This window comes from Cornus florida, unplaced genomic scaffold (genome assembly GCF_030987335.1).
Source record: "Cornus florida cultivar Cherokee Brave unplaced genomic scaffold, ASM3098733v1 CherokeeBrave_3.0.0_Hap2_Chr02, whole genome shotgun sequence".
NCBI classification, from domain to species: Eukaryota; Viridiplantae; Streptophyta; class Magnoliopsida; order Cornales; family Cornaceae; genus Cornus; species Cornus florida.
This window is the reverse complement of record NW_026775572.1, coordinates 4,349,896-4,368,043: the sequence shown is the minus strand read 5'-3', so window position 1 is coordinate 4,368,043 and position 18,148 is coordinate 4,349,896. Positions and strand designations below refer to the sequence as shown.

At 37.0% G+C, this 18,148-nt stretch overlaps 3 protein-coding genes across 3 annotated transcripts; all 3 read left to right on the top strand.

Moving 5' to 3' along the window:
- The first annotated feature begins 1,411 nt into the window (after positions 1-1,411).
- LOC132289444 (uncharacterized) lies at positions 1,412-2,122 on the top strand. Its single transcript, XM_059789983.1, has one exon. The coding sequence runs from the start codon at positions 1,412-1,414 to the stop codon at positions 2,120-2,122; it is 711 nt and encodes a 236-aa protein (XP_059645966.1).
- Positions 2,123-8,642: 6,520 nt separating this feature from the next.
- LOC132293212 (uncharacterized) lies at positions 8,643-15,175 on the top strand. Its single transcript, XM_059790587.1, has 5 exons — positions 8,643-8,785; positions 8,930-9,041; positions 9,768-9,869; positions 11,125-11,285; positions 14,882-15,175. The coding sequence occupies exons 2-5, from the start codon at positions 8,942-8,944 to the stop codon at positions 14,990-14,992; spliced, it is 474 nt and encodes a 157-aa protein (XP_059646570.1). The 5' UTR covers positions 8,643-8,785; positions 8,930-8,941; the 3' UTR covers positions 14,993-15,175.
- A 1,759-nt stretch (positions 15,176-16,934) lies between these two features.
- On the top strand, positions 16,935-18,148 carry LOC132293211 (uncharacterized protein At3g28850-like). Its single transcript, XM_059790586.1, has one exon. It carries the CDS (start codon positions 17,131-17,133, stop codon positions 18,043-18,045), a length of 915 nt encoding a protein of 304 aa, XP_059646569.1. The 5' UTR covers positions 16,935-17,130; the 3' UTR covers positions 18,046-18,148.

Sequence of the window (18,148 nt, the reverse complement as noted above, 5' to 3'; positions counted from 1 at the left end):
CTGCTAGACTAATTTTTTTATCTTTTCCTAATTTTGGGAAAAAAAAAAAAAAAAAAGGTGGTTTGTAATTTTCACATTCGAAGCACCTTTATGAATAAGTCCAAAATAAATGTCTAATCTTGTCATATTAAACCTCACTATAATAATTTATTACCAAAGATTATACCCACACTTCACTTTTTAATGTTTGCATTATAATTTTAAATAAAATGATAATTTTAACTTTATCTTTACAAGTAAATAATTACTACCTTTAAAATGACAAAAATGTCTTTTTAGATTTCCTTTCCTTATTTCTACTCTTTATTATTTTAGGTCTCTTTTGACAAGACAAAAAAATAATTGAGCAATTTTTTTTTTAAGGGACCAAAAAATAAAAATTTTTGTAGACTAAATTGCCTCTTTTTACCTGACCAAAAAAATAAAAAGTAATCATTAAAAAAATTATCTCTTCTGACAAAAACATATTTATTGAAGAAATTATATTTTTTTTGTCAAGATTAACAAAAAAAAAAGGTACGAAAAGAAGAAGATTAAAAATATATATATCAATATTGAATAAATTATCTATTTTGATAAGACTAAAAAAAAAAAGAAGTTATTTTTATCTAATAAATTATTTATTTAGACAAGACTTATAAAAAATTATCAAAAAAAAAAAAAAAGTTACCTCTTTTGACTAGAAAAAAAAGTTAACTTTGTTAAATAAATATCTCTTTAGATTGTATAAAAAAAAAAAGTCATTATGGAATAAATTATTTCTTTTGACAGTCAAAAATACAATTATTAGTATGGAATAAAATATTTTCTTTGAGAGGACCTAAAATAAAGAATGCAATGACCTTCTAGTCATTTCCTTTATAAAATAATAATAATAATAATAAATGAAATGTAATTGGAGAAAAGTATAGTGTAAATATACCTCCCTTTATTTATTATTAATATAATAAAAAAAAATACTAAAACTCAAACCCGAATAAAAACACTGATGTAGAGTAAATTGATAGTTTGTTTCAATTATTGTTTTCCAATTCATGGAACTCCAATTCATTGAACATTTCAAATAATTAAAAAAAGATTTTTTTTTTTTTTTTTTCCGATATTTCGTGGGTAAAATAATGAAGCTTATGTTAACCTAAATTGATTTCTGCTAGACTTCTTGTATTCCCATACTGGTGGAGCAATGGATCTCTGGAGGAGTATTGTACACATATCTATTGAGTTATAAATGATAGTTATATAATGGCTCCGTCCCAAATTAAATGTCCACGGTTTTTTTAAACAAGACATTTTTTGGGGGCGGAGCGAATATATATATATTCGCATTTGTCTGAAATCATCAATAGTTGCGCATTCGTTCCCTTTTTTTAATTAATTTCATTAACGGTATCTCGCAGCCCCGCCGGATACAATGCGACCCTCTCGGAATCATCCAGCACCTAACCACCTTAAACCACCCTTCATCCCTATCAATCTTCAACCACCAGTCACCCCTACCAATCTTCACCTCAATGATACTAAGGCATCATCCTCTCACTTGCTTTCAACCAAAAAGAGTTACAAGAAAATTTACAAGCCAAAGCCCACTGCCAAGATCAATGCTATTCCAACGGTCACTCCATGTTCTATACCCCTGCAGATTGAAGTCTATGAACCCCCATTTCCACCTTCACATAAGAGCCAACATTCAGATCATTATCCTCCACCATCTTCCAAACCTATCAGGCCAAATCCCCCCCTGCATAATAAACAAACCATGTCATCTTCTTCCAAGCAAGCAACCCTATATAGGCACTCTCATGCACAGCACACTAAGCCCCCCTTATCACACCCAGCTACATTTCCAAACTCCATACAGTTACATCACAATAATCAACAAACCAATCTACCCTCCAACCCACAAACTAGCTTTATCCCAAAAAACACCGGCATCATCCCAAGGTCATCAAAACCATCATTACATAACACTGAACCCACTAAACCTCCAACACATACTTTCCCCCCTAAAAATTTCAACCCATTGCTCTACGACTCACCTGGTCACCAGATTGAAAGGCTCCAAGAGCAACTTCAATGGTCTGAAGAAAATTTGGGTAAATCAATGGACATGCATTATGAGTAAAATAAGACCATTTACGAACTGAGGGATGAAGTTTCAAAACTTAAAGCAATGATCCCTCAGCCACCACCAGCTACTACCACCACCACTGAGGTGATTACAGCACAAGTGGTCAACCCACCACTTACTTCAACAATCAGTACTACTGTGGCTTCCCCAACAGCAACAGCAACTGTGGTCCCTCCACCACCAAGCTCCACCACCATCAACATTCCTCTTACAGCTGAAGTTTTACTCCATCCACCACCTCAGATCTCCACAACCACCATCTCTACCACTCCAACAGAGGCACATCCACCATTGCTGAGGTCAGGTTCAATTTCAAATTTGAATTTCAAATCTCCGAGTTTGGTCAATGCTTCTCTACAGGCTACAACAAAACAAGTTGCCCAAAAGGGATATAACTTCACATGCCTTCTAAATAGTACCATACCAACCCTTACTTTTCAGCCCAATATAGCAGTCCAACCACCACCTCATTTAAAACCAACTCGCCTAGCTTTATCACCAATCACCACATCAACTTTACCTGCCCTGTCACACTCTAGCACACACCTATCAACTTTACCTGCTAAATCTCCACGCACCACCAATTTAACTTCTAAACCAACAGCCACAACCTAAGTCTTGGTTCAATGTTGTTCAAAATGGTACAAACAAAGTGAAATTTGCCTATATTACTCCTCCCTCTGGTAATTCTAATACCATTGAACCCCCAAAAGAGGTAGCCGACGAAGGGTTGATTTTCTGGTCTTCCTATCACTTGGTAGGATTCTCCATTCACAAAAAATTACCCTTCAAGGTTATACAAAATGCAGCAGCTAAGCTATGGAAATCATTTGGATTAACTGACACTCTCCTTGGGGAGAACAACTCCTACATCTTCAAGTTCAACTCCACATCAGATATAGACAAAGTGTTATCTCATGGCCCCTGGTTAATAGCTAGCCACCCCTTCTCATTAAGGAAATGGATCCACTCTAACAATCCTCAGCCTACTCAGTTGGAATGTCTACCCATTTGGACCAAGTTCTACAACGTTCCACACAACTACTGGACTGCTAAGGGCCTAAGCCACATTGCAAGTGTTGTAGGAGAGCCGCTATATGCTGATGAAGCAACAGAAACAAGAACCAAGTTGAAATATGCAAGGATCTGCATCAACATTGACCTCAGCAAACCTCTGAAGCATGAAGTTCAACTCAAAATGGAAGACATGTCAATTGAGGACATCATAATCGAATACCAATGGTTACCAAAAATTTATGCTAAATGTAGACTCCTCAACCATTCAGAAGCTAATTGTCCCCTCAATTTCATCAATAAAGCTTAAGGAAAGGGTACTGCAACTAACACAAGCACCACCAGTCTTCAAGTCCATCCAATAACTGAAGGTTCTCCACATAAAGATCACAGTCCTGCAATTCAACCATCCACAGAATGGATAACAGTTAGAAGAAAGAAGAACAAAGGCACTTCACTCACCACTAAACCATCATCACCAATAACTGACAAGCCATCAATTGTTAACCAATTCTCCACTCTACAACATCAAGATCTTGATCCAAATAAACTGGATTCACCCTCACCAATGCAAAATCCCTCCTCAAACAGCACAAATAACACAATGGTCAGCAATTCATTCAATGAATCACACTCTTATACAGCATCACCATCCCACCTCATTCTCCCCTCTACAGCAGGAAGCTCAACTTCTCCTCACCAAAACAACCCCATTCTCTCCTCACAACCTTTCCATATCATCCATGCCAACTCCTCATTGTCGAACCCCTTCTCCCCACAATATCTCTGTCATTCTAAATACAGTCCCTCAAAATAAAAAGCACAGGAAATCCAAGCTTCTTATCGAGGAAAAAAGTCCTTCCAAGACCACTGATGTGGTGCAGAGTCACATTACCCCATTTAAACAATTCCCATTGCCGGTTCAAGCCAGCAAGCACATTCTACCTTACACTTTTTGGCCTCATCCTCATTAAGTGATCCAGGAAGCTGCAACAAGCTTATGCAGGAAAGGAAAATGACTGCAAGAAGTATCAAGAAAGTAGCAAGAATGAAGGAGCTCAACATTTCAGGTTTGATGCATGAGGGTTCTTCAAGTAACCCAAGGCATCGTGGAGGTCACTTCTCCCCACCCTTCCTATGATCTCATTACTTACATTGAATATTAGAGGGTTGAATCAACCCTCTAAACAATCAGAAATTAAAAGACTAATTTCTGATAAAAAAATTGGATCTGGTCTCTATAGTGGAGACCAAAGTGGCACCTTCAAATGCTGTAGTTATCCACAAAAACATTGCTCCACAGTGGTCTATCATACACAATTATCATTTTTCAGACCTTGGGAGAATCTGGATAATCTGGAACCCCAATACTTTTAATCTGTCAGTAATTCATTGCAGCAGACAAGCAATTCACTGCTCAATATCATTGACTGGTTTTAACTCATCATTTTTTATCTCATTCATCTATGCTTCTAATTGTGCCACTGAAAGACAGATTCTATAGGATGAGATTAACCACTACTCAACAATCTTTGCCTTTTCCCCTTGGTTGTTAATGGGGGATTTCAATGTCATTCCCAACATTGGAAAGAAGCATGGTGGATCTATGAAATGGAGCACTGCTATGTCTGAATTCAAGGACTGCCTCCAAAATGCTAACTTGGAGGACCTTAAGTTCTGTGGGATTCTTTACTCTTGGTCAAACAAAAGTATGGGAGATGCTTGTATAGCCAAGAAACTTGACAGGGCATTGGTCAACCAAAAATGGACATCCTCTTTCCCAATCTCAGAATTAAATATCCTCCCCCCAGGTATATCTGACCACAGTCCTATTTTGGTTACAATTGACATCAACAAACCACAAAGGCATACCCCATTCAGGTTCTTCAACACTTGGACTTCTCACAAGCTTTTTACATCTTCAGTTTAAGGGGTTTGGGGTTCATACATAAAAGGAACAGCAATGTTTCAAGTTGTTCAAAAGCTCAAACAACTTAAAACAGTCCTAAGAAATAATTGTGCAAAAGATTTTTCAGATTTGGACTCAAAAATCCATGCCATCCAAAGTGAACTGCAGTCTTGCCAAATGGATCTTGACCTCTCTCCCAGTGACCCTACTCTTAGAGAATTGGAAAGTGCCCTCACCACAGAATTTTTGAGACTAGGGAACATCCAAGAAAATATTTTGAGGCAGAAGTCTAGAATGGCTTGGCTTAAGTTGGGGGACAGCAATTCAAATTACTTCCACAGATCACTTAGTTCAAGGAATAACAGGAAGAAGATTGTGTCCCTAACTCTTAATGATGGACAAGTCATTCATGATATGGAGGACATTAAAGTTCAGGTGGTTAACCACTTCCAATCCTTGCTAGGTCAATCTCCCCCTTCAACACACCAAATCACTGACCTTGCCCCATTCATCACCAAAGTTGTTCCCACAAACCTCCACCCCTACTTGGAAGACCTGCCAACCAATATGGAGATCCAAAGCTATATGTTAAAGCTAAACAAGGATAGAGCCCCTGGTCCTGATGGTTATAATGCTCTATTTTTTCAAAGTTCCCTGAATATTGTGGGGAGGTCTGTTATCAAAGCAATTTCAGAGTTCTTTAGAAATGGGAAACTCCTTGCTGAAGTCAACAACACATATATTGCCTTGGTCCCAAAATGTCAAAATCCAGCTTCACCCATGACTACAGGCCTATCTCTTGTGTCAACACCATTTACAAGTGTATTTCAAAACTTCTTGCTACCAGGCTCCAGTCCACACTGCCACTTCTTATTGATCAAGCCCAATCTGCTTTTGTCTATAGTAGGAAGATCACAGATCCTATTCTCTTAGCACATGAGCCGCTCAGAGGATACCACAAACATGGGACTCCTGCAAGATGTGCAATCAAGGTGGACCTCAAGAAGGCATTTGACTCAGTTAAATGGGACTTTATTACCAGCTGTTTATCATTGCATAAATTTCCCCCTAAGTTTATTGCTCTGATTAAAGCTTGTATCTCATCCCCTTCATTCACCATTGCCTTAAATGGTGAGTTTCAAGGCTATTTCAAAGGGAAAAGGGGTCTCAGCCAAGGAGATCCCATCTCTTCATTCCTTTTTGTCATAGTTATGGATGTTTTTTTTCTATTGTTACTAACTATGTGGGCAGAGTTTCATCTTTCAAGTACCATTGGAGGTGCAGGGAGCAAAAAATTACTCACCTATCCTATGCTGATGACTTACTACTGTTTTGCCATGGGGATATCTGCTCAGTTTCAGTTTTAAAATCTGCTGTAGATCTCTTCAGCTCAATGTCTGGCCTTGACATAAACTTATCTAAGAGTTCAGTGTTTTTCTCAGGCATCAATGATCACACTCAGAATAAGATCACTTCTCTACTTGGCATTCAAGCAGCTATACTACCAGTGAGATACCTAGGAGTGCCTCTCATCTCAACCAGCCTTAAAGCTGAGCATTGTAGCTTACTGGTAAGCAAAATTACCCACAGAGTTACTAACTAGACATTAAGGTATCTCTCTTACGCAGGAAGACTTCAATTAATCAAATCAGTGCTTGTCTCCACTCAAAACTATTGGTGCAACATCTTCATCCTACCAAAGGGGGTAATTGATGAATTAAATAAGATTTTCAGAAGGTTTCTTTGGTCAGGTCCGGAATTGAAAGCTTCGGGATCTAAGGTTACTTGGGGCAAGGTATGTGCCCCCAAACTTGCAGGTGGTCTGGGGCTTCCTAATTTGGAGATTGCTAATAGGGCTGGTATAATGAGATTCATTTGGGATCTCCAAATAGATAATTCTGATAGGTTGTGGGTAAAATGGTGCCACTCACACCTTCTCAAATCTAGAAATCTGTAGACTTTAAAATACCCACAACCATGCTCTTGGAGCTGGAGGAAAATGCTCCAACGAAGACACTCTGCCAGATCTCTAATCAAGCATACTATTGGGAATGGGGAAGATACAACTCTATGGTGGGATAACTGGGCTCCAGGGGGGCCTCTATGCTGGTTTCCAATGTCAGTTCTGACTGAGAGAGGATTTCATGAGAACATAACTCTTGACAACTTCATTGTTAACAACAATTGGTGCTTTCCCTCTTCCCTCACTAATGCCATCCCAGAATTGCTTAGCCTTCTAGACCCAGTTACTTCTACAAGGGACACTAGGCAGTGGACAGCTTCTCCAAATAAACTGTACTCATTCAGTCACACTGTATCACATTTGGTGGGGGACCTTCATATTGCACCATGGCACAACCTTGTTTGACATTCTCCATCCATTCCAAGAATGAAGTTCATTCTTTGGTTGGCAGTCCAATCGAAGTTGCCAACTCTTGATTCTAAGTCAATGTCTAAGCACATCAATATTTGCTCCCTTTGCAACATGTCAACTGAAACTTATGACCACATTTTTATAAATTGCTCATTTGTTTCCCTTCTGTGGCGTTTTATCAAATACAAAATGAACATTCACACAACCATCAGGACCTGGGATTCTCTTGTTCAGTGGGCAAGCAATCAATGGAAGATAAAGAACTCAGTTAATCTCCATAGAAAATTGGGGTTATCAACTTTTGTGTATTATACCTGGGAAGAGAGGAACTCCAGAATTTTCAGAGGGAAAAGGGCCTCCCTTTTCAGCTGTGTGTGCTAAAATCTGTTCCACCATCTCTGCAATTCTGAAATTGGGTTGCCTTCGTGATTGTCCTTCATCTAGATCTATTCTCGCGGACTGGAACATCTCTCCGTCTTGCTTCCGACCCCCTCTTCAGCCGCCGGACTAATTCACATCGGCTCAGCTGCCCGATTAATCCTCTTGGCTCAGCCGCTACTCCTCTGTCACCGGAATGAATTTTTGACTCTGTTAGTTAATGCTGTCTCTGGTAGTTACTTTTTGTTTGGAATATTTTTTTCCTTGTTGGGCTGGTTCTTTCTACCTAGTTTCAAGCTTTGTCTTGCTCCTTCTTTTGGGCTTAAGGCCTTTTTGTAATTATTATCTTTATTAATGAAAATTGCTTTAATTTTCGGGAAAAAAAATAATAATAATAATTTCATTATTCGTCCATTGTTGTCTTTAAAGAATATGAAAACTAGAAGGGCCGGTGAAGGGAGAGGTTGGTCGTCGTGGATCTCTAGAAATATTGAAGAGGCGGTGAAGGGAGAGGTTGAACGTCACCGATCTCTGAAAATATTGAAAGGCCGGTGAAAGGAGAGGCTGGTTGAGTGGTCGTGGCCGATCGCTGCAAAGAGTGAGGAGAAGAAGGTCAAGGATATGCATCATTGTAGACAATGATCCAAGAGGGTTTGGTTTGTGTTAGCAAACTTACCAAAATAAATGGGTCTGTTGTTGGATCTTTAAAATAAAATAAATATGGGTCATTTTGTGTTGGACTTAATAGGAATATATTTTATAAAGATATATATATTTAGATCTCATCAGTGAAGATTTATTTTATAAATGGACTCGTGTAACAATGAATAAAATTTGTTGGGCTAGATAAAAAATTTATAAGTTACTAATAAACGAATTTAGACGAGCCTACCATTGACCCCCGAGCTACAGCCAACGCTCCGTCGCTCCCCGCCAAACTACCGGTCCTACACTCTTCCTTCCAATAAAAGGAGAGTCAGAGGTAAGCGAAGAACATCCCCATTCTCTCTCTAGAACAAATATATCCATCTCTTGCGAATCAAAGCCCTAAATTGATATATATATATTTATACACACAATTATACATACATATATATACACCAATATTTGTTTATCTACGTGACAGATTGGAGATCAGATGGCGGTGCTTCAAATCAAGCTCATCTTTCCCCTCCTTTTATCGCTGTGTCTGCTTGTGCCTTTGACTCAAGCCACCACCACCAAGGTCGAATACTGCGGTGAGTTAATTTTCTTGATCTATTGTTCAACGTTTCTTTGTCAATTCTCGTGATTCAGATTAATCATCCTCAGTTATTGAGAGCAACTTTTAAGTAGGTTTGATCTTTTTGTCATCTGCAACACGTTTATTTGGTTGATTAGGGTTTTGAATCTGCAGTTATCATAATATTAGGTTTTGGAATAATCCAGTCGTGCCTATTGTTTCTTTAAATACAGTACAGAAGCTATTCGTCACTACTCTATTGTGAGAATTTTATTCCACGCCTTGTTTGAAGCTACTATATGGTTTTGGTTATGAGAATTGTTTTTTCATAAATTTTATAGGAAAATCTTAGGTTCCGCGTACTGCTCAGGTTGGTCACTGAGAAATTGTGGGAAAGGAGAACTGAAATCTATTCTAGATTTTATTTTTTTGTTCATTATTGGGAGTTAACAAAACAAAATTATAAAGTTAAACTATGCTATATTGATTAATAATTTTTAGCAACCAAAAGGAACTATTGTTTTTATTATTATTTACACACGCGTATGATTTCTTTATCTCCTTTCAAGCTCTATAGCACTACAGCATTGAAATGGAGAGAAAAAAAATTTTCTTTGTGAAATATTTTTGGTTGTAAAAACTTAATCTCAATCACAATGTGTTCCTATGGTAACTTTTAATTGCTGCTGCTGTAGATTGAATGTATTTCTGATATATTATAGAATTTTCAAAATAAATGCAGATAAGCATGCTGACTATCCTGTTAAGGTTAGTGGAGTTGAGATATCTCCTTACCCCGTGGCCAGAGGCAAGCCAGCCACCTTCAGCATTTCTGCATCCACAGGTAGTATTAATTTCAGATACCGTATTCCATTTTGTTTGTTGTACTTTCCACAAAGTTTATTTCACCCACTTCAATCATAATTTTGATTTTATATTGATCCAGTAATCAGTCTAAATGACCTGCGATAATTTCATTTTTCATTGTTCTGTTTTTGAGAAGGAATTTTGTTGCTATTATTAATGCTGTTATAGTCAGCTATTATTTTGATAAGTAAAGGTAACAGTGAAGTGGCCGGAGTGTGGGAAGCCCATGTGTGCAATGTATACAAGAGTGAAAAACAAAATAACCTACCTGCTGCTAAAAACTAAAAGGCCTAAAACATATTATTTTTTTCTTTTTTCTGTCATGACCGTACTCAAACTTAGCTCACCTAAAAACCTAGAAAAGAATCTGAAAGAATTAGATCCTCTCAGAAAACCAAAAATAAAGAACAAAATGCCACTTTCTTTAGCATATAAATTGGTAACTCCTTATCTTTAAATGTTATCTTTTCTACTCTTTCCAAACTATGTTTACCAAGAAATGCTCATACTATAGCAATTTTTATTTGGGAAGGATGTCCAGAAAATGGTCAACTATCGTTCTGGGACACTAAATTTAGCCACTGAACAAATATTTTTCCTTTTCTTTCCAGTTAGTTTTGAGTTTTCTTCCTAATAAGAAGTAACATAAACAACCACCAGCTGTTAGTTTGAGTGGTAACTCCTAACACTTTCAGAAGAGAAAGTGTGGGGTTCAAGTCCTAGTTTGGATGTGGCTGTGGAAGTCATACTAGTCAAAAATAAGAAGTAACATAAGCAATAAATTAACATCTAGCAAGATTGATTTGTTCAAAAGAAGAGTAAAGGAAAAGTCTATAACTTATATAGAGGATATATTAAGTTCTATGTTTCTGTGTAATTAAGCCCAAGATAACAAATTAAAAACAAAACTCGCATTGAAAAGTATAGTAATGCAACTTTTCTTTATTATCATCCATGCTTGTACTTATCAAAAAAATAAAAATCATCCATGCTTGCATATTTTATTTTCAGTGTCATTATAAGATAAATTCACTTTTTGTTCCCTTCAAAAGATTTTGTATCTACTCCTGGTTGTTGTTGTTTTTTTTTTTTTTTTTTTTTTTTTTTTGTGAACAAACATTGCTTTTATTACTCATGATTGAGTAAATGTACTTGGATGCCCAAGTGTTTTGAACAAAGTTGCTGTGGGCTTTTCTTTTGATTCATGAAAGGTACCTTGTATTTCTGTACAGGTGGAGCAATCTCTGGAGGAAAATTGGTGATTGATGTTTCATACTTTGGATTGCACATCCACTCCGAGACCCATGAACTCTGTACGGAGACATCCTGCCCAGTTTCTGCTGGTGACTTTGTGATCTCTCACTCCCAGCTATTACCTGGATTTACTCCGCCAGTAAGTCATATTTCTGTTTCATACTACAACATGGTTGTTTTTTTTATGTTAAAAGAAAAAGGGAAAAGGAAATGCGGGGAAACAATGACTGGCTATGTATCAAACTATATTTTATTATATTTTCAAGCAAACCCAAGTCTAATTGATGGTTTCCACTTTTGCCTTGCTACCAATTTGAAGACAAAAGCAGAGTCTCATTTGAAAAACCTTACAAAACCATTTTATTTTAGTTTCTTAGAGCACCACCTTCCTAGGGGTTGTACCAGCCATTGCTGTAGCTTTAGTAATCTCCCTATTGTAGCTGTTGGATGTTTCTGCATTTTGGCCTTTTATATATCTATTTGACAGTGTCATTCATATGACTTAATAATACCTTGCATTAAAAGCCAATGATACTATAGAATTGCATCAATACGTAAAATATTTAAATTTTTAGTTTTCTGTTTTATTGAAAAAAGATGGAAGATAATGCACTAACGCTTTTATGACCCAACTTGCCATTGTGATCAGTTAAGTAAATGATTCTGTAACTGTCAAATATCAACTTTGGTTGCCTCCTGAGTCTTTAGCTCAGGTGGTATCTTCAAGTCCTCATTAGGGCAACACCTAGTCGGTATGGGTGTCTCTTACATACCAAAAGATAAAAATCAACTAATGTTAGGTAGTTGTTCTGTTGCAAACCTAGATGGTAGTGGCAAATATGCCACACAACATAATTTCCATAATGCATGCAGCAAAAATATCATATCTCATTGTAAGCATGCATTCCTAAGTCATTTGCTTCATATGATGAAAATAATGGAGAAATTTCTCAATTAAAATTCCAATTTCTGATAAGACTTCTTTTTCAGGCACAAATTGAATGAAAAAATAAATAATCAAAGCATTAATTTAAATTAATCGAACATAAGCATTAAATAAGGAAACAGTTGGAGCAGTGCCAGAGAATACTGCCAAAAGAATGGAAGACATTTTTCCATTTACTCTAAAGTCTCAAACAAGAATCTTCAATTATCAACAGTTAATGGCAACGCTGTTGCAGCATCGGGTCACTTCATTCTTAATCTATCACAAGCAACATTATAACGTAAAATTAAAACTAATGGAATAATAATTATTATTTTTGTATTAAAAATGATCAGAAAGCTTTTATTTACTTATTATATATCTTTTTCCATGTTATACCTTGTGTGATGTTATAGTAATAGTCTTTTTTGTTCTTTTTGTTTTTCCCCTTTGATGAATTCTAATATGTATAGTTTAATTTTTTACTTTTAATTGTGATTATTGTGAGTTGATAAAGGAATTAGATGCTTGCTTACGGAAACTAAACTTGCGTGAAAGCTGGAGACACCAAGAGATCACCTAAAACTTATGGTCCAATTGATCATAGCTGATGTGTAAAGTAATAAGAGTCGCTCAAGGGTGTGATGTGTGTGCCTTAGGCCCTAAGCAAGAGTTAACTCTCATAGAATCATTTGACGTAATTATTTAAGCCTCTGAATTGTTGACTAATGCAGATAGATTTTAAATCATATAGAATGTCCCAGTTTGATCAAAATTCATCTACAACATAACAAAGCTTGGAAAAAAACAAAAAAAAAAGTGTTACGAGCAGAAATGCTCGTCCCTCTTATTTATGCTTATTGATTCATCTTAATGTGTTATTAAAGCTTGGATTCCACTTCTTAGAGACCTCAGTACATGGCCCATCCGTATTGTTAATACTCATTTTACCGTTAGTGTAGCTGAAATCAATGTTTCCACAATTTGCTTCTCATTATAAAGGAATTTCTGAATCAAATTGCATGATTTTGTACACTTCCCTTTTATAACAGTAAATTTGGCCACCTCTCCAAACTCTTATTTCTTCCGTTATTTTTTCCCCTTTTCTGGTGAAGAAGCATTAAAGTAATGAATCCTATCTTAATGATACATAAATGTTATGGAGCAAAGGGCGAGATTATATGACATCAATAACTTTGGCAACTAGCAAAAGAAGTAATTTGGTCCATATATCCCACAGAATGGGGTCAGCCACATGAATTCCCGTCTTCATTCTTTCCAATTATACACCATGTCTTCTCTTAAATTTAAGTTTTTAAAGTAATTTTTTATTACTTTATCACGGAAGCTTTGGTCGGCACCTTAATAGGTGCATCATCGGGTCTATGTTGAATATGACCCTACCTACTTTCCCTAATTATATCATTTATAGGCGCTATTCCTAAAGTTCCCCTTACACGTTCATTATTTATCTCATCTCTTCTAGTGATTCCTATCATCCAACATAGCATCTTCATTTCCGCTACATGAATGCGTTGTATTTGTGCCTTTTTCAACGCCCAACACTCCACTCCATACAATATTGCCAGCCTAATAACCATTCTAAAGAATTTTCCTTTGAATTTATTTAATATTCGTTTGTCACAAAGGATACCACTGGTTTGCCTATATTTTTGTCCTCCCGTCTTCAATCCTACATACTACATCACCATCTATCTCCCCATCTTTTTGTAATATAGATACTAGGTAATGGAAAGAGTTCTTTTGAGTAACTCTTTGGTCTTGAAGTGGAATATTTATATTGTCATCGTTTTCTACTTTGTCAAATTTACATGTCATATATTCCATTTTAATTTTACTAATTCTTAGGTCCCTTGATTCTAAGGCATTTCTCCATATTTCTAATTTTCTTGCTAAGGCTTCCTTAGAGGTATTTATTAATTCTATCCGCAAATAACATGCACCATGGATGTTTTCCTGAATATCTTATCGTTATTTCATCTAATATTATCGCAAATTGGTATGGACTCAACACCCCGATCCTTGGTGTATTCCCTACCTTTATAGGGAAGTCATTAGTTTCCCTGCATGTACTGTCAACTCTAGTCACAGTATACATATCTTGAATAAGGTTTATAAAATTTTACAGGTACTTGTTTTCCTTGTAAGACCCACCAAATTATGTCTTGACACTCTATCATGCTACATTAAAACTTGTGCATCTTGAAGTTTTTATATGATCTTTTATTGACCTAAAAATATCATTCCTGCAATTAAAAAAAAAAAAAAAAAACCCTTATCTCACTTTTAATTTCAGACTTGAGTAATCTATACAATATCCTGTGAAGTCCATAGCATTTTTTTTTGGGTAAGCAGCCTAGCCTACATTGAAAAGGTGCCTTTTCAGAATATTACATTGGTTTACATTGGAAGGAAATGGGATAAACTTTAATCTGGCCTCTTGATATTGTTGTAGAGGCTATTTTTATAATGTACTACAGATACAGGGAGTGAATAAATTAATCTTACTGTTATTGTGACATTTTTCTTTTTCCCTTTTTAAACATATGTTACTCTAACTGATAATCTAAATTCTTTAACCTTTCTTCTACCTCTTTGTTTCCATCTTCCCTTATCCTCCATTTTTGGTTGCCTGAGAATACAGAGGATAAGGAACAATATCTTGTACCATCCGAAAAAAGATTCATAAGTAGTTGTTAAGTTGAAGTTAACAAATTCTGAGGAGTCGGTATTGACTCGGGTGTATTTGTATGTCTTTTTCTATGGAGCTGACGATTTTTGACACACAGGGTTCATACTCTCTTAAGATGAGGTTGCAAGATGCACATAATCAGCAGTTGACATGCATTGGCTTCGATTTCAGCATTGGGTTTGGAGAATCTGAAGTAGCGGCTGAATAGTTAAATGCTTTGAAGTGTGAATCGGTCACACCAAATAAATTATGTATATGAAATATCTATTACCTTTATGCCATTCTATAAGTTGTATCTACTTTAGCTTTGCTACTAGTGTGAATGTGTGATTAATTGTGTGGATTAATCCAGTTACTTCTGGAATATTAAATTTAAAGTTTATTTGAAGAACTGATTATAGTGGGATTTTGGAACTAGGTGTCGTTGTTTATCATTAATGTTGAAGTGGATTATTGTAACAAGGGGAATTTGTCTCACATTGGATCCAGATGGGAGAGTGATTGGGTATATATGGGTTGGGTGTTAGCCCCACCTAATTGCTTAAGCTTTTGGGTCGGATCGCGAAACACTCACCCGTTACAATTGGTATCAGAGTCAGACCCAATTCTTGATTCGGTGTCACACCAAGCGTCCGGTCTGGAGGGCGTTCAGGTCTACAACTCGGGTGGCCCGATCGCAATGAAGGCGTTGCGAGTTTAGGTGGGGGAGAATGTAACGCGCGGGCGCACGCGCGCCCGGAGGGGGGGGGGGGGGAGAGTTTGTCCCACATTAGATCCGGATATCCAATGTGATTGGGTATATATGAGTAGGGTGTTAGTCTCACCTAATAACTTAGACTTTTGGGTCGGATTGCGAAGCACTCATTCAGTACAATTATTGTGATGAATGCTAGGCTCAGGATTTACATTTTGTGCTGTTGTGTGATTGTCTTGTTTTTCGAAGATATTCAAAATATATGATTCAAGTAAACAAGTTGAGAAAAAGATGGTTGAATCAAAATAATTTCGTTTAAAGTTCGATTTCTGTCAAGGGTAATATGAATGTTCTATCATGTTCTATCAACGCACTAAAAGGCTTATATGATATATCCGGTGTGGAAGTAGGCCAACATTTCTATTGGAAAATAGGGGGTTTCCAAGTTCATTAATGCACTTACGATTAATGTGACGGTATTGATACTCCTGAAAGGTGTTCTATTTGCTCGTAGCTCCCGTTTGATTAGAGGAAGAAGCCGAGCTACAATAAAAACTCCTGCCGCTACCATAGTAGATACAGTCACAATTGTAAGGTTGTATTTCTACTTGGATATTTTAAATTTATTGACCAACCAGACTGCCCTGGTGGATAAATCAGGAATACAGAAACAAAAACAGCAATTGAAAGTAAAGAATGCGCATTATATAGGTTGCAATTGAACAGATCGAGTAAGTTTAAATTGAGAAACAAGAGAGCAATAAAAGTTGAAAAGAGTAAGTCTGAATTGAGAAACGAGAGAGCAATAAAAGTGCAGAGACCCCTTAACACCAATGAGTAAAATCTCCTTGTGTTTTATGACCGCATAGTAACAACAAAGAATGTGCTAAACTATTAGGAGGAGTAGAAACTGGTTAAGAAATTGTGATTACTTACTAGGCGGTGGTTTAAAACACAAGGAAAATACTAAATAAAATAAGAAGAATAAAATAAAAGTAGAACAATATGCATTGTACCTAGTAGTTTTTTTCAAAAATTTTATTGTACCTAGTAGGTGGATTAGAAGATCTTGTGTCAAAACTCGTATCTTGCTTCTTGTGTTACTCTTGGTCAATGAGGGGTAGTGTGATGGCGGGACAAAATGTTAAAGTCAATGTAAGTTGTCGCTTTATATCCAGAAAGCTCTCTAATTGATGAAAAGAGAAAAGAAGAAAGCCACTTATGAACACTTGTGATTGAATTATGACCGTTGGCACACCTTGTCTCCCTTGGGTTCGCCTCTAGTATAGTTGCGCTTTCATTGCTAGTGTTATCCGGACGATTTTCGTTGAAATGACCAATTTACCCTTCATTTAGTTATATGCTTTGTTGTGGGTGCTGAAGGGGCTAGTAGACAATGATGGGTAGGAGATGCAAATTTGACAGCCTAACCGTTACTTTATCCAGCAATCATTCAAGAATTTCAAAAAGCAACCAACAATGGCTTTCCCGTTTCCACTTTCCAGCCTTTGGAAACCAAAAGAAAGAAAGAAAGAAAAGTCTCCATCAACAATGGCTCTCTAATATCTTCACTGGCCAATCTCATCCTTAGTCCCAAGTGGATAATCACCACATGTACGCCAATTTCGGTAGCAGAAGCAAAACAAGAAAATATGAAAGGAATGAAGGGGAGATTCCTAAGGAAACTGAAATCCGTTTCCACAATCACCACTCTCAAACAAGGCCTAGTTTTTCATGTAAATCCTTCCAATCCAAACTTCCAAACACCACCAGTACTCTACAAAGAACAAGAACACAAGAACAACCATCCAGACCTCAATTCTAGCAATATCTGTGGATCCAAGGCCTTAAATGATGTCAAAGATGCAGAAATCGAATCAGGCGTTGACGGAGAAAGCCTTAGACCCCCCATAAAGTCCAAAGACGTAGTGCCTGCCCAGCACAAAGCAGAATTTGGGACTGCATTGGTGTCTGTAGAGGTACAATTACTGAAAGAATCACAAGCCTTTGAGCCTATAGTACTCATGGAAGATAGTTGGTGCAATGAAGTGAATAAGTTGAAGAGTGAAGAATTTGCAACACTGTCAGGTTTTGAAGAGAAGTGTCCACCAGGAGGAAGCGAGTCAGTCATTCTGTACACAACAAGTTTGAGAGGCATCAGGAAGACATTCGAGGACTGCAGCACTATCCGGTTTCTGTTGGAAAGTTTTCGAATCATGTTCTACGAGAGGGATGTTTCGATGCATCTGGAATTCAGGGAAGAGCTGTGGAGGATCCTGGGTGGCAGAGTAGTCCCACCAAGGCTTTTCATCAAAGGAAGACACATTGGAGGGGCTGATGAGGTGGTCGGATTGCACGAACAAGGGAAGCTCAAGAAGCTGTTGCAAGGGATACCACTAAATCCATCCAATTCTCCCTGCAATGGGTGTGCCGGGTTTCGATTTGTTTTGTGCTCCAACTGCAGTGGCAGTTGCAGGATCATCCCGGATGAGCAGCTCAATGAATTGTCAATTAGATGCCCTGAGTGTAATGAAAATGGACTTGTTAAGTGTCCAGTTTGCTGCTAGATATCTAATTTGTTTCTTTACTATTGATTTCTAGCTTATGTAATATATATGAACTTCAAAACTTTCATCTGTATGGTACTAACAAACTATGGAAATTTTTTTT